This window comes from Oncorhynchus mykiss, chromosome 6 (assembly GCF_057628025.1).
Source record: "Oncorhynchus mykiss isolate SJ-2025 chromosome 6, ASM5762802v1, whole genome shotgun sequence".
Lineage (NCBI taxonomy): Eukaryota > Metazoa > Chordata > Actinopteri > Salmoniformes > Salmonidae > Oncorhynchus > Oncorhynchus mykiss.
In genome coordinates, this window is record NC_143027.1 from 85,183,880 (window position 1) to 85,202,166 (window position 18,287).

Consider the following 18,287-nt stretch of genomic DNA (forward strand, 5'->3'; position numbering starts at 1 on the left):
AGGGATATCCCTTTGGTAAACATAATGGAGCTTCTATCGTTGATCCACTGATGGTGGACAGGCTACTGCACGAACACACACACATGCTAAACTACAGGACTGTTTCACCAGCATAGACTGGAATATGTTCCGGGATTCATCCGATGGCATTGAGGAGCTAACCACATCAGTCACCGGCTTCATTAATAAGGGCATAGATGACATCGTCCCCACATTCCAATCAGAAGCCATGGATTACAGTAAATATCTGCACTGAGCTAAAGGCTAGACCTGTCGCTTTAAAGGTGCGGGACACTAATCTGGACGCTTAAAAGAAATCCCACTACGCCCTCCGACGAACCATCAAATAGGCAAAGCGTCAATACAGGACCAAGATCGAATCCTACTACATTGGCTCTGTCGCTTGTCAGATGTGGAAGGGCTAGCATGGATTACAAAGGGAAACCCAGCCGCGAGCTGTCCAGTGATGCGATCCTACCAGACGAGCTAAATACCTTCTATACTGGCTTCGAGGCTAGCAACACTGAACCATGCATGAGAGCACCAACTGTTCCGGACGACAGTGTGATCACGCTCTCCAGAGCCGATGTAGTAAGACCCTTAAACAGGTCAACATTCACAAGGCCGTAGAGCCAGATGGATTACCAGGACATGTACTCAGAGCATGCACTGACCAGCTGGCAAGTGTCTTCACTGACATTTTCAACCTCTTCCTTACCCTGTCTGTAATGCTACATATTTCAAGGTCTCCCGAGTGGTGCAGTGGTATAAGGCCCTATAGACACCCTGGTTCGAATCCAGGCTGTATCACCACTGGCCGTGATTGGGAGTCCCTTAGGGCGGCGCACAATTTGCCCAGCGTTGTTCGGTTTTGCCCGTTCTTAAATGACTTTCCTAGTTAAATTAAAATGTACATTTAAAAAATGTAAACACCATGTGTCCCTGTGCCCAAGAACGCCAAGGTAATCTGACGAAATGACTTTCATAGCAGTCACATCTGTAGCCATGAAATGCTTTGAATGGCTTGTCATGGCTCACATCAACACCTTCATCCCAAACAGCCTGGATCCACTCCAATTCACATACTGCCACATATCCACAGATGATTCAACCTCTATTGCAATCCACACTGCCCTTTCCAACCTGGACAAAAGGAGAACCTACTGTACATGAGAATGCTGTTCATTGACTCCAAGATCATTACTAAGCTAAGGACCCTGGGATTAAACAGGGTAGGCAACAACACATCCGCCACACTGACCCTCAACACCGGGGCCACTCAGGGGTGCGTGCTTAGTCCACTCCTATACTCCCTGTTCACCCATGACTTCGTGGCCAAGCATGACTCCAATACCGTCATTGGATACCACCGACAACGATGAGACAGCCTATAAGGAGGAGGTCAGAGACCTGCCAGTGTGGTGCCAGGACAACAACCTCTCCCTTAACATCAGCAAGAGAAAGGAGCTGATCTGGGCTACAGGAAACAGAGGTCTGAGCACGCCCCCATTCACATTGATAGAGCTGAGTGGAGCAGGTTCGAGAGCTTCAAGTTCCTTGGTGTCCACATCACTAAGGAATTATCATGGTCCACACACACCAACACAATCGTGAAGAGCACATGACAATGCCTCTCAGGAGGCTGAAAAGATTTGTCATGGGCCCTCAGCTCCTCAAAAAGTTATACAGCTGCACCATTGAGAGCATCTCAGATACCCAAGTCATAGACTGTTCTCTCGGCTACTGCATAGCAGGCGGTACCAATGCACTAAATCTGGAACCAACAGGACCCTGAACAGCTTCTACCCCCAAGCCATAAGACTGCTAAATAGTTCAACTCTTTTAACTCATCTGGATAAGAGCATCTGCTAAATGACTCGAATGTAAATATCACATACACTGCTGTTACAGTTATCTATCCTGATGCCTAGTCATTATCCCTGCCTATATGTACATACTGTATCGACCTCAATTACCTAGTATCTCTGCACATCTAGTCAGTACTGGTGCCCCATGTATATAACTAAGTTATTATTACTCAGTGTGGATTTACTCCTCGTATTAATATTATCTTTCTATTATAATAATAGTGTTTCTCTCTGCATTGTTGGGAAGGGCCCATCAGTAAGTATTTCACTGTTAGTCTACATCTGTTGTTTCTCTCTGCATAGTTGGGAAGGGCCCATCAGTAAGTATTTCACTGTTAGTCTACACCTGTTGTTTCTCTCTGCATAGTTGGGAAGGGCCCATCAGTAAGTATTTCACTGTTAGTCTACACCTGTTGTTTCTCTCTGCATAGTTGGGAAGGGCCCATCAGTAAGCATTTCACTGTTAGTCTACACCTGTTGTTTCTCTCTGCATAGTTGGGAAGGGCCCATCAGTAAGTATTTCACTGTTAGTCTACACCTGTTGTTTCTCTCTGCATTGTTGGGAAGGGCCCATCAGTAAGTATTTCACTGTTAGTCTACACCTGTTGTTTCTCTCTGCATAGTTGGGAAGGGCCCATCAGTAAGTATTTCACTGTTAGTCTACACCTGTTGTTTCTCTCTGCATAGTTGGGAAGGGCCCATCAGTAAGCATTTCACTGTTAGTCTACACCTGTTGTTTCTCTCTGCATAGTTGGGAAGGGCCCATCAGTAAGCATTTCACTGTTAGTCTACACCTGTTGTTTCTCTCTGCATTGTGGGGAAGGGCCCATCAGTAAGCATTTCACTGTTAGTCTACACCTGTTGTTTCTCTCTGCATTGTTGGGAAGGGCCCATCAGTAAGCATTTCACTGTTAGTCTACACCTGTTGTTTACCAAGAATGTGACAAATACAATGTGATTTGATCCTGCTTGTTATTCCATACTAAATTTCAGGCAAAAGCTCCCTCTTGGGATACTGCTATACTGCAAAATATGGACCATGTCTTTGCATAGAAAATGAACATCGGTGATTGGTTATTGTATTACTGTAATGGTGAACTAACTGATCTGTAATGCCAAACTGATACAAACAATAGCGAATGACAACGCATACAGTGGTAAACTAGGTCAGAACAGGGGTGTGTGCGTGTGTTTGCACGTGTGTGTCTGCTTCTTAAAGACAAATGAGGTCTAGAAGGTTAACAATGAGAGTACATACATTATTAGACATATAGAAGGGAGTCAGGTGTAATGGTATAGGTAGGATACTGTGTACTGAGCCAGGAGAATCATTAGTGTCTCGGCTAGCCTATTTTTACCCAATTAAGATGAGAACATCTGACCTTGTTCCAGCAATATGCACCAAGAGCTCGTTTCAGAGCACACACATGCATACACACACACACACACACGCGCGTGCGCACGTACACGCACGCACACGCATTCACATGCATACACACAGCTTTCAGTCTACTACAGAGTGAGTCAGCTAGGTTGGTTGCGGTCTCTCATCTCCCTCACTCACAGTAGCCTACACACTAGGTTTGGGCGGTATACCGTATATACCGTATCCCGAGGTATTTGGAAATAGCCATGGGATGGTTTATCAATACCGTCAATACCGTTGAAACTACTTATTTTAATTTAATTTTTCAATCCATTTTTATATTTGTAACTACTTTTTCAGTAAATACCTGCAGTCAATATGACAGGAGATAAAGATCGTGTTCATTTCACCTGTCACATTATAAAGTGGGTGGTTCCAGCCCTGAAAGCTGATTGGCTGATAGCCATAGTATATCAGACCGTATACCACGGGTATGACAAGACATGTATTTTTACTGCTCTAATTACATTGGTAACCAGTTTATAGTAGCAATAAGGCATCTCAGGGGTTTGTTGTATATGGCCAATATACTACGGCTAAGGGCTGTGTCCAGGCACGTGTTAGGTTGTACATATCACAATGGGGGAAAGCAGGAGCAGGTGAGTCCAGCTGTGTATTGCTAGGGGTCGTGTTTTAAATTGAAAGTCAACAGTGTTTTTTTGCTTCAATAGAGTGATCAGGGACCTGCAACTATAGTTTCCTTCACAGAAAATACATTGGTGTAACACATTCAGCAGAAAATATATTCATTTTCATCAGATGACAAAATCATTTTTGTCAATTTTTGTTTTTGGCTGGCAGTCATGCAACTCTATTTGGCTGGCAGTCATGCAACTCTATTTGGCTGACAGTCATGCAACTCTATTTGGCTGGCAGTCATGCAACTCTATTTGGCTGGCAGTCATGCAACTCTATTTGGCTGGCAGTCATGCAACTCTATTTGGCTGGCAGTCATGCAACTCTATTTGGCTGGCAGTCATGCAACTCTATTTGGCTGGCAGTCATGCAACTCTATTTGGCTGGCAGTCATGCAACTCTATTTGGCTGGCAGTCATGCAACTCTATTTGGCTGGCAGTCATGCAACTCTATTTGGCTGGTAGTCATGCAACTCTATTTGGCTGGCAGTCATGCAACTCTATTTGGCTGGCAGTCATGCAACTCTATTTGGCTGACAGTCATGCAACTCTATTTGGCTGGCAGTCATGCAACTCTATTTGGCTGGCAGTCATGCAACTCTATTTGGCTGGCAGTCATGCAACTCTATTTGGCTGACAGTCATGCAACTCTATTTGGCTGGCAGTCATGCAACTCTATTTGGCTGGCAGTCATGCAACTCTATTTGGCTGACAGTCATGCAACTCTATTTGGCTGGCAGTCATGCAACTCTATTTGGCTGGCAGTCATGCAACTCTATTTGGCTGGCAGTCACAAAAGTAAATAAGCTTACAATTTAAAAAAAAAATCAGAGCGCTGTCTGCTGATAGAATGCCTGTCAAGCAGAAATTATAAGAAGAAGCATTTTACATCTGTGTTTACAAAACACAGCAAGATATTTCTTATGCATTTTATATTTTTTCCTGCGTGAAAACACAAAATTCTCAGTTAACGAGACCCAGATTTTAGGTCTTGCTAGTTATCTAAGTAAGTGGCTGAATTAATAAGGTGAGGGGGCATCATATTGTGTTAGATTTCTGCCATGTTTGAGAAGTCAAAGCCCTATCTTGATTTCCTTACGTTTTTTCTCCTCTCTGTTCTCGGACTATCTGCTCCTCCACCCTCTTCTCCAAGCTTACCAGGCAGGCCAGTTGCCCTAGCGACTCCAGACTCCACACAGACACAGCGTGTACACATGCTGCTCCACCCTCTTCTCCAAGCTTACCAGGCAGGCCCGTTGCCCTAGCGACTCCAGACTCCACACAGACACAGCGTGTACACATGCTGCTCCAGAGCCAGTACTGTTCTTCCTTCAGACAAGCATGTGTCAAAACTTTGTTCATTTGCACAATGTCTCTCGTTCACATTTGCTTGACATTCGGCAGCTCCAACCTATATATGTATAACTTTATGTGCTGGACTGCCTGTCTTAGCAATTACATTTTTTCACTCGTTAGCATATTTAGCTTGCAGCCTCCATGGAAATTGGCTATTACTTGTGATAATTTGTTAGCATTCTGGTAAATGATGCCCAATTCTTTCTGGCACCACCATGTGTACTAAGTTGATAATACTGTAAATCTCGGGATGAGAGAAGGATGGTATAAAGATATGAACATCTGGATACCACCCAACCCTAATACACACATACAGTCACCTAAACAAACATACCCATCAAATGTAATAGTGACTATTCAAACTTTATTTCAACTGTAGCATATCCGTATCCCTATTTCATATGCCAGTCAAACACCCCATTACCCTGCACTCCTCTAGTAGACACACCAGTGGAGGACGGCTCATTATAATGGCTGAAGCAAATGGAAAGGCATCAGACCATGTGTTTGATGTAATTCATACCATTCTACTTATTTCTCAACAGTCATTACCATGAGCCCGTCCTCCCCAATTAAGGTGTCACCAACCAGAGAAACAAGGACAGGCACCAGAGAGAAACAAGGACAGACACCAGAGAGAAACAAGGACAGACACCAGAGAGAAACAACACCAGAGAGAAACAACACCAGAGAGAAACAAGGACAGACACCATAGAGAAACAAGGACAGACACCAGAGAGAAACAAGGACAGACACCAGAGAGAAACAAGGACAGACACCAGAGAGAAACAAGGACAGACACCAGAGAGAAACAAGGACAGACACCAGAGAGAAACAAGGACAGACACCAGAGAGAAACAAGGACAGACACCAGAGAGAAACAAGGACAGACACCAGAGAGAAACAACACCAGAGAGAAACAACACCATAGAGAAACAAGGACAGACACCAGAGAGAAACAACACCAGAGAGAAACAACACCATAGAGAAACAAGGACAGACACCATAGAGAAACAAGGACAGACACCATAGAGAAACAAGGACAGACACCAGAGAGAAACAAGGACAGACACCAGAGAGAAACAAGGACAAACACCAGAGAGAAACAAGGACAGACACCAGAGAGAAACAAGGACAGACACCATAGAGAAACAAGGACAGACACCATAGAGAAACAAGGACAGACACCATAGAGAAACAAGGACAGACACCAGAGAGAAACAAGGACAGACACCAGAGAGAAACAAGGACAGACACCATAGAGAAACAAGGACAGACACCATAGAGAAACAAGGACAGACACCAGAGAGAAACAAGGACAGACACCAGAGAGAAACAAGTTAGATACCTGGTGGTAATATCCTGTTACATCCCTCCGATATGATGTCTGAAAAACAAGAGAAACCGTGTCAAAGATACGCGTCATCATCCATTTCCTCCTCCCGTCTCTCTTCTGACAGTTTGACTGTAGGCTGAAAACATGCACTGCAAAAATAGGTAATGATCTGCTAGGTTTCCCCAAACAATGGATTTACCTGCCGTCTTACCAAGATGAATCATCTCACTGCACTGACAGATCATTCTGCTTATTTCAACCTACAAAAGGCTTGATTTTTTGGGTAATAGAAAACAACTCAATACAATACATTTTTTTGCAGTGTGTCTCCAGTTTTCATCTGGATTTACCTCTACCTGGTATGTGTGTGTGTGTGTGTGTGTGTGTGTGTGTGTGTGTGTGTGTGTGTGCCTGTGTGTGTGTGTGTGTGTGTGTCTCTGCCCACCTTGACACGGGGGTTAAGGTTGCCCATGGCGTCGGCTTTGAAGTCGCTCTTGTTCTTCCGGCAGAGCACGGCGGTGATGATGATGATGATGAGCGTTACCACGGCGATAGGGGCCAGCACCGCTGCGATGATCCACAGATTGTTTGGAGGATTCTTCACCACGGCTACAAGGGGAAACACACAGGAACACTTTGTGAGAGAACGGATCAACACACACACACACACACACACTCCCTCCTATTGTTGTGCTGTGTATAAGAATTGTCATCATGTAATCATCAATGATAGAACACACAGTAACAGTAGATATGTTTTACTGAGGTAAATGTGTCTGCAGTGAGGAATGTTCCTCAATGATGGTATCAACATCACAGCAGTAGTCCATCCTCTCCCTTCATTATGCCCTACCTCTACAGACACATCTCGTACTGTCCTCACTTCCTCCATCCTCTCCCTTCATTATGTTGTACCTCTACAGACACATCTCATACTGTCCTCACTTCCTCTCCCTTCATTATGTTGTACCTCTACAGACACATCTTATACTGTCCTCACTTCCTCCATCCTCTCCCTTCATTATGCCGTACCTCTACAGACACATCTCATACTGTCCTCACTTCCTCCATCCTCTCCCTTCATTATGCCCTACCTCTACAGACACATCTCATACTGTCCTCACTTCCTCCATCCTCTCCCTTCATTATGTTGTACCTCTACAGACACATCTCATACTGTCCTCAATTCCTCCATCCTCTCCCTTCATTATGTTGTACCTCTACAGACACATCTCATACTGTCCTCACTTCCTCCATCCTCTCCCTTCATTATGCCGTACCTCTACAGACACATCTCATACTGTCCTCACTTCCTCTCCCTTCATTATGTTGTACCTCTACAGACACATCTCATACTGTCCTCACTTCCTCCATCCTCTCCCTTCATTATGCCGTACCTCTACAGACACATCTCATACTGTCCTCACTTCCTCTCCCTTCATTATGTTGTACCTCTACAGACACATCTCATACTGTCCTCACTTCCTCCATCTTCTCCCTTCATTATGTTGTACCTCTACAGACACATCTCATACTGTCCTCACTTCCTCCATCCTCTCCCTTCATTATGCCGTACCTCTACAGACACATCTCATACTGTCCTCACTTCCTCCATCCTCTCCCTTCATTATGTTGTACCTCTACAGACACATCTCATACTGTCCTCACTTCCTCCATCCTCTCCCTTCATTATGCCCTACCTCTACAGACACATCTCATACTGTCCTCACTTCCTCCATCCTCTCCCTTCATTATGTTGTACCTCTACAGACACATCTCATACTGTCCTCACTTCCTCCATCCTCTCCCTTCATTATGTTGTACCTCTACAGACACATCTCATACTGTCCTCACTTCCTCCATCCTCTCCCTTCATTATGCCGTACCTCTACAGACACATCTCATACTGTCCTCACTTCCTCCATCCTCTCCCTTCATTATGCCGTACCTCTACAGACACATCTCATACTGTCCTCACTTCCTCCATCCTCTCCCTTCATTATGCCCTACCTCTACAGACACATCTCATACTGTCCTCACTTCCTCCATCCTCTCCCTTCATTATGCCCTACCTCTACAGACACATCTCATACTGTCCTCACTTCCTCCATCCTCTCCCTTCATTATGTTGTACCTCTACAGACACATCTCATACTGTCCTCACTTCCTCCATCCTCTCCCTTCATTATGTTGTACCTCTACAGACACATCTCATACTGTCCTCACTTCCTCCATCCTCTCCCTTCATTATGTTGTACCTCTACAGACACATCTCATACTGTCCTCACTTCCTCCATCCTCTCCCTTCATTATGTTGTACCTCTACAGACACATCTCATACTGTCCTCACTTCCTCCATCCTCTCCCTTCATTATGCCGTACCTCTACAGACACATCTCATACTGTCCTCACTTCCTCTCCCTTCATTATGTTGTACCTCTACAGACACATCTCATACTGTCCTCACTTCCTCCATCTTCTCCCTTCATTATGTTGTACCTCTACAGACACATCTCATACTGTCCTCACTTCCTCCATCCTCTCCCTTCATTATGTTGTACCTCTACAGACACATCTCATACTGTCCTCACTTCCTCCATCCTCTCCCTTCATTATGCCCTACCTCTACAGACACATCTCATACTGTCCTCACTTCCTCCATCCTCTCCCTTCATTATGTTGTACCTCTACAGACACATCTCATACTGCCCTCACTTCCTCCATCCTCTCCCTTCATTATGTTGTACCTCTACAGACACATCTCATACTGTCCTCACTTCCTCCATCCTCTCCCTTCATTATGCCGTACCTCTACAGACACATCTCATACTGTCCTCACTTCCTCCATCCTCTCCCTTCATTATGTTGTACCTCTACAGACACATCTCATACTGTCCTCACTTCCTCCATCCTCTCCCTTTCATTATGTTGTACCTCTACAGACACATCTCATACTGTCCTCACTTCCTCCATCCTCTCCCTTCATTATGTTGTACCTCTACAGACACATCTCATACTGTCCTCACTTCCTCCATCCTCTCCCTTTCATTATGTTGTACCTCTACAGACACATCTCATACTGTCCTCACTTCCTCCATCCTCTCCCTTCATTATGTTGTACCTCTACAGACACATCTCATACTGTCCTCACTTCCTCCATCCTCTCCCTTCATTATGTTGTACCTCTACAGACACATCTCATACTGTCCTCACTTCCTCCATCCTCTCCCTTCATTATGTTGTACCTCTACAGACACATCTCATACTGTCCTCACTTCCTCCATCCTCTCCCTTCATTATGTTGTACCTCTACAGACACATCTCATACTGTCCTCACTTCCTCCATCCTCTCCCTTCATTATGTTGTACCTCTACAGACACATCTCATACTGTCCTCACTTCCTCCATCCTCTCCCTTCATTATGTTGTACCTCTACAGACACATCTCATACTGTCCTCACTTCCTCTCCCTTCATTATGTTGTACCTCTACAGACACATCTCATACTGTCCTCACTTTCTCCATCCTCTCCCTTCATAATGTTGTACCTCTACAGACACATCTCATACTGTCCTCACTTCGTCCATCTTCTCCCTTCATTATGTTGTACCTCTACAGACACATCTCATACTGTCCTCACTTCATCCATCCTCTCCCTTCATTATGTTGTACCTCTACAGACACATCTCATACTGTCCTCACTTCCTCCATCCTCTCCCTTCATTATGTTGTACCTCTACAGACATATCTCATACTGTCCTCACTTCCTCCATCCTCTCCCTTCATTATGTTGTACCTCTACAGACACATCTCATACTGTCCTCACTTCCTCCATCCTCTCCCTTCATTATGTTGTACCTCTACAGACACATCTCATACTGTCCTCACTTCCTCCATCCTCTCCCTTCATTATGTTGTACCTCTACAGACACATCTCATACTGTCCTCACTTCCTCCATCCTCTCCCTTCATTATGTTGTACCTCTACAGACACATCTCATACTGTCCTCACTTCCTCCATCCTCTCCCTTCATTATGTTGTACCTCTACAGACACATCTCATACTGTCCTCACTTCCTCTACCTTCATTATGTTGTACCTCTACAGACACATCTCATACTGTCCTCACTTCCTCCATCTTCTCCCTTCATTATGTTGTACCTCTACAGACACATCTCATACTGTCCTCACTTCCTCCATCCTCTCCCTTCATTATGTTGTACCTCTACAGACACATCTCATACTGTCCTCACTTCCTCCATCCTCTCCCTTTCATTATGTTGTACCTCTACAGACACATCTCATACTGTCCTCACTTCCTCCATCCTCTCCCTTCATTATGTTGTACCTCTACAGACACATCTCATACTGTCCTCACTTCCTCCATCCTCTCCCTTCATTATGTTGTACCTCTACAGACACATCTCATACTGTCCTCACTTCCTCCATCCTCTCCCTTCATTATGTTGTACCTCTACAGACACATCTCATACTGTCCTCACTTCCTCCATCCTCTCCCTTCATTATGTTGTACCTCTACAGACACATCTCATACTGTCCTCACTTCCTCCATCCTCTCCCTTCATTATGTTGTACCTCTACAGACACATCTCATACTGTCCTCACTTCCTCCATCCTCTCCCTTCATTATGTTGTACCTCTACAGACACATCTCATACTGTCCTCACTTCCTCTCCCTTCATTATGTTGTACCTCTACAGACACATCTCATACTGTCCTCACTTTCTCCATCCTCTCCCTTCATTATGTTGTACCTCTACAGACACATCTCATACTGTCCTCACTTCGTCCATCTTCTCCCTTCATTATGTTGTACCTCTACAGACACATCTCATACTGTCCTCACTTCATCCATCCTCTCCCTTCATTATGTTGTACCTCTACAGACACATCTCATACTGTCCTCACTTCCTCCATCCTCTCCCTTCATTATGTTGTACCTCTACAGACACATCTCATACTGTCCTCACTTCCTCCATCCTCTCCCTTCATTATGTTGTACCTCTACAGACACATCTCATACTGTCCTCACTTCCTCCATCCTCTCCCTTCATTATGTTGTACCTCTACAGACACATCTCATACTGTCCTCACTTCCTCCATCCTCTCCCTTCATTATGTTGTACCTCTACAGACACATCTCATACTGTCCTCACTTCCTCCATCCTCTCCCTTCATTATGTTGTACCTCTACAGACACATCTCATACTGTCCTCACTTCCTCCATCCTCTCCCTTCATTATGTTGTACCTCTACAGACACATCTCATTCTGTCCTTACTTCCTCCATCCTCTCCCTTCATTATGTTGTACCTCTACAGACACATCTCATACTGTCCTCACTTCCTCCATCCTCTCCCTTCATTATGCCGTACCTCTACAGACACATCTCATACTGTCCTCACTTCCTCCATCCTCTCCCTTCATTATGTTGTACCTCTACAGACACATCTCATACTGTCCTCACTTCCTCCATCCTCTCCCTTTCATTATGTTGTACCTCTACAGACACATCTCATACTGTCCTCACTTCCTCCATCCTCTCCCTTCATTATGTTGTACCTCTACAGACACATCTCATACTGTCCTCACTTCCTCCATCCTCTCCCTTCATTATGTTGTACCTCTACAGACACATCTCATACTGTCCTCACTTTGTCCATCTTCTCCCTTCATTATGTTGTACCTCTACAGACACATCTCATACTGTCCTCACTTCATCCATCCTCTCCTTTCATTATGTTGTACCTCTACAGACACATCTCATACTGTCCTCACTTCCTCCATCCTCTCCCTTCATTATGTTGTACCTCTACAGACACATCTCATACTGTCCTCACTTCCTCCATCCTCTCCCTTCATTATGCCGTACCTCTACAGACACATCTCATACTGTCCTCACTTCCTCCATCCTCTCCCTTCATTATGTTGTACCTCTACAGACACATCTCATACTGTCCTCACTTCCTCCATCCTCTCCCTTCATTATGTTGTACCTCTACAGACACATCTCATACTGTCCTCACTTCCTCCATCCTCTCCCTTCATTATGTTGTACCTCTACAGACACATCTCATACTGTCCTCACTTCCTCCATCCTCTCCCTTCGTTATACCGTACCTCTACAGACACATCTCATACTGTCCTCACTTCCTCTCCCTTCATTATGTTGTACCTCTACAGACACATCTCATACTGTCCTCACTTCCTCCATCCTCTCCCTTTCATTATGTTGTACCTCTACAGACACATCTCATACTGTCCTCACTTCCTCCATCCTCTCCCTTCATTATGTTGTACCTCTACAGACACATCTCATACTGTCCTCACTTCCTCCATCCTCTCCCTTTCATTATGTTGTACCTCTACAGACATCTCATACTGTCCTCACTTCCTCCATCCTCTCCCTTCATTATGTTGTACCTCTACAGACACATCTCAAACTGTCCTCACTTCCTCCATCCTCTCCCTTCATTATGTTGTACCTCTACAGACACGTCTCATACTGTCCTCACTTCCTTTAACAGTCACAACAATCTGAGAGAAATACAATAATGACATGCTAAAAAAACTGTCAAGAAGAAACTCCCCCAATGTGAGTAATAATGAGAGTGTTTTGCCTGAGGCTTTTCATTGTTCTGTTCTGAAACCTACGCTTTCCATCTTAAACACAGAGACAGTATATCCTGTACAGCCACTCTGACACAGAGATAGTATGTCCTGTACTGTACAGCCACTCTGACACAGAGATAGTATGTCCTGTACAACCACTCTGACACAGAGATAGTATGTCCTGTACAGCCACTCTGACACAGAGACAGTATGTCCTGTACTGTACAACCACTCTGACACAGAGATAGTATGTCCTGTACTGTACAGCCACTCTGACACAGAGATAGTATGTCCTGTACTGTACAGCCACTCTGACACAGAGATAGTATGTCCTGTACTGTACAGCCACTCTGACACAGAGATAGTATGTCCTGTACTGTACAGCCACTCTGACACAGAGATAGTATTTCCTGTACTGTACAGCCACTCTGACACAGAGATAGCATGTCCTGTACAGCCACTCTGACACAGAGATAGTATGTCCTGTACTGTACAGCCACTCTGACACAGAGATAGTATGTCCTGCACTGTACACCCACTCTGACACAGAGACAGTGTGTCCTGTACTGTACAGCCACTCTGACACAGAGATAGTATGTCCTGTACTGTACACCCACTCTGACATAGAGATAGTATGTCCTGTACTGTACAGCCACTCTGACACAGCGATAGTATGTCCTGACTGTACAGCCACTCTGACACAGAGATAGTATGTCCTGTACAGCCACTCTGACACAGAGATAGTATATCCTGTACTGTACAGCCACTCTGACACAGAGATAGTATGTCCTGTACTGTACAGCCACTCTGACACAGAGATAGTATGTCCTGTCCTGTACAACCACTCTGACACAGAGATAGTATGTCCTGTACAACCACCCCGACACAGAGATAGTATGTCCTGTACTGTACAGCCACTCTGACACAGAGATAGTATGTCCTGTACTGTACAGCCACTCTGACACAGAGATAGTATGTCCTGTCCTGTACAAACACTCTGACACAAAGATAGTATGTCCTGTACAACCACTCTGACACAGAGATAGTATGTCCTGTCCTGTACAACCACTCTGACACAGAGATAGTATGTCCTGTCCTGTACAACCACTCTGACACAGAGATAGTATGTCCTGTCCTGTACAGCCACTCTGACACAGAGATAGTATGTCCTGTCCTGTACAGCCACTCTGACACAGAGATAGTATGTCCTGTCCTGTACAACCACTCTGACACAGAGATAGTATGTCCTGTACAACCACTCTGACACAGAGATAGTATGTCCTGTCCTGTACAACCACTCTGACACAGAGATAGTATGTCCTGTCCTGTACAACCACTCTGACACAGAGATAGTATGTCCTGTCCTGTACAACCACTCTGACATAGAGATATTATGTCCTGTACAACCACTCTGACACAGAGATAGTATGTCCTGTACAACCACTCTGACACAGAGATAGTATGTCCTGTCCTGTACAACCACTCTGACACAGAGATAGTATGTCCTGTACTGTACAACCACTCTGACACAGAGATAGTATGTCCTGTACACCCACTCTGACACAGATATAGTATGTCCTGTACACCTACTCTGACACAGAGATAGTATGTCCTGTACTGTACACCCACTCTGACACAGAGATAGTATGTCCTGTACACCTACTCTGACACAGAGATAGAATGTCCTGTACTGTACACTCACTCTGACACAGAGATAGTATGTCCTGTACTGTACACCCACTCTGACACAGAGATAGTATGTCCTGTACTGTACACCCACTCTGACACAGAGATAGTATGTCCTGTACACCCACTCTGACACAGAGATAGTATGTCCTGTACAACCACTCTGACACAGAGATAGTATGTCCTGTACACCCACTCTGACATAGAGATAGTATGTCCTGTACTGTACACCCACTCTGACACAGAGATAGTATGTCCTGTACACCCACTCTGACACAGAGATAGTATGTCCTGTACAACCACTCTGACACAGAGATAGTATGTCCTGTACACCCACTCTGACACAGAGATAGTATGTCCTGTAATGTAACCCCACTCTGACACAGAGATATTATGTCCTGTACAACCACTCTGACATAGAGATAGTATGTCCTGTACTGTACAACCACTCTGACACAGAGATAGTATGTCCTGTACACCCACTCTGACACAGAGATAGTATGTCCTGTCCTGTACAACCACTCTGACATAGAGATAGTATGTCCTGTACTGTACAACCACTCTGACACAGAGATAGTATGTCCTGTACACCCACTCTGACACAGAGATAGTATGTCCTGTACACCCACTCTGACACAGAGATAGTATGTCCTGTACTGTACACCCACTCTGACACAGAGATAGTATGTCCTGTACACCCACTCTGACACAGAGATAGCATGTCCTGTCCTGTACACCCACTCTGACACAGATATATTATGTCCTGTACACCCACTCTGACATAGAGATAGTATGTCCTGTACACCCACTCTGACACAGAGATAGTATGTCCTGTACTGTACAACCACTCTGACACAGAGATAGTATGTCCTGTACACCCACTCTGACACAGAGATAGTATGTCCTGTACTGTACACCCACTCTGACACAGAGATAGTATGTCCTGTACTGTACAGCCACTCTGACACAGAGATAGTATGTCCTGTACACCCACTCTGACACAGAGATAGTATGTCCTGTACTGTACAACCACTCTGACACAGAGATAGTATGTCCTGTACACCCACTCTGACACAGAGATAGTATGTCCTGTACACCCACTCTGACAAAGAGATAGTATGTCCTGTACTGTACACCCACTCTGACACAGAGATAGTATGTCCTGTACACCCACTCTGACACAGAGATAGCATGTCCTGTCCTGTACACCCACTCTGACACAGAGACATACAGCTCTGACAGACCTTACCCACTCTGACACAGAGACATACAGCTCTGACAGACCTTACCCACTCTGACAGACCTTACCCACTCTGACATACCTTACCCACTCTGACACAGAGACATACAGCTGTGACAGACCTTACCCACAGTGACACAGAGACATACAGCTCTGACAGACCTTACCCACTCTGACAGACCTTACCCACTCTGACAGACCTTACCCACTCTGACACAGAGACATACAGCTCTGACAGACCTCACCCACTCTGACACAGAGACATACAGCTCTGACAGACCTTACCCACTCTGACAGACCTTACCCACTCTGACACAGAGACATACAGCTCTGACAGACCTTACCCACTCTGACACAGAGACATACACCTCTGACAGACCTTACCCACTCTGACACAGAGACATACAGCTCTGACAGATCTTAGCCACTCTGACAGACCTTACCCACTCTGACACAGAGACATACAGCTCTGACAGATCTTACCCACTCTGACAGACCTTACCCACTCTGACACAGAGACATACAGCTCTGACAGACCTTACCCACTCTGACACAGAGACATACATCTGTGACAGACCTTACCCACTCTGACACAGAGACATACAGCTCTGACAGATCTTAGCCTGTTAGTACACAGAAAACAGAGTACTGAGGAACTTTATAAGGATATGCACAGAGGGGGACGCACGCACACACACACATTCTTGATTTGATACACATTCAGAAATGCAATCTCCCTCCCTCCCTCCCTCCCTCGCTCCCCTCCCTCCCTCCCTCCCTCCTTCCCTTCTCCTGAGTGTTCACAGTGAGAGTGTAGTGCAGCTCAGTGTTCTGCCTGGAGCTGATGTGTGAGATTATGAGAAGATGGTGTCTACCTTTCTCTCTCTCAGCTGGAACATTTCTCCCTCTCTTACTCCTCTCTCTCTCTCAATTCAATTATCTTTATTGGCATGAGGTAACAATGTACATATTGCCAAAGCTCTCTCTCTCTTCCTCTCTCTCTCTCTACCCTCCTCTCCCCCCCCCCCCTCTCTCCCTCCCCTCCTCTCTCCCTCTCCTCCTCTCTCTCCCTCCCCTCCTCCCCCTTCTCTCTCCCTCCCCTCCTCTCACCCTCCCGTCCTCTCTCCCTCACTCTCCCTCCGCTCCTCTCCCTCCCTCCCCTCCCCCCTCTCTCTCTCTACCTCTCTTTTTCACACACTCACATATTCTCTCAACAGAATTCTAAAGACCCTTCTCTATTAAACAGTATTTGCTTTGCTCTCTCTCAACTCAATTTGCTTTATTGGCTAAACGTAACAATGTACATATTGCCAAAGCTTACTTTGGAGATTTACAATATGAACATAATTCAAATAATAATACTCAATATTGTCAACGGGACAATAGTAACAACAATAATCAAGGGTCAAAATAACCATACGTGGTATTTCTGTGCTATTTCACCCAGTAGATATGAGAGTTGATCAAAATTGGATTTGTTTTTCGAATTCTTTGTGGATCTGTGTAATCTGAGGGAAATATGTGTATCTAATATGGTCATACATTTTTGGCAGGAGGTTAGGAAGTTCAGTTCAGCTCAGTTTCCACCTCATTTTGTGGGCAGTGTTTACATAGCCTGTCTTCTCTTGAGAGCCATGTCTGCCTATGGCGGCCGTTCGCAATAGCAAGGCTATGCTCACTGAGTCTGTACATAGTCAAAGCTTTCCTTAAGTTTGGGTCAGTCACAGTGGACAGGTATTCTGCCACTGTGTACTCTCTGTTTAGGGCCAAATAGCATTCTAGTTTGCTCTGTTTTTTTGTTAATTCTTTCCAATTTGTCAAGTAATTATGTTTTTGTTTTCTCTTGATTTGGTCTCTCTCTGTGTATAGCTTGAGTTTCTTCTCCCTCTCCATCCATCCATCCATCCATCCACCAACTCACCCAACAACCTACACACCCATCCATCCATCCATCCACCAAACCACCCAACAACCTACACACCCACCCATCCACCCATCCATCCATCCATCCATCCATCCATCCATCCATCCATCCACCAACCCACCCAACAACCTACACACCCACCCATCCACCCATCCATCCATCCATCCATCCATCCATCCACCA

General features: G+C 45.1%; 1 protein-coding gene across 2 annotated transcripts in view; it reads right to left on the reverse strand.

Annotated features, from left to right (window-relative positions):
- LOC110513177 (UPF0606 protein KIAA1549L) overlaps positions 1–18,287 on the reverse strand; it is a 211,158-nt gene that overhangs the window by 36,855 nt on the left and 156,016 nt on the right. For both annotated transcript variants that reach the window (XM_090239196.1, XM_090239195.1), the window contains 2 exons: positions 7,068–7,231; positions 6,635–6,673 (listed from right to left, as the gene is read on the reverse strand). In XM_090239196.1, the coding sequence (XP_090095322.1) occupies positions 6,635–6,673; positions 7,068–7,231 (203 nt within the window). The remainder of the gene's footprint in view (positions 1–6,634; positions 6,674–7,067; positions 7,232–18,287) is intronic.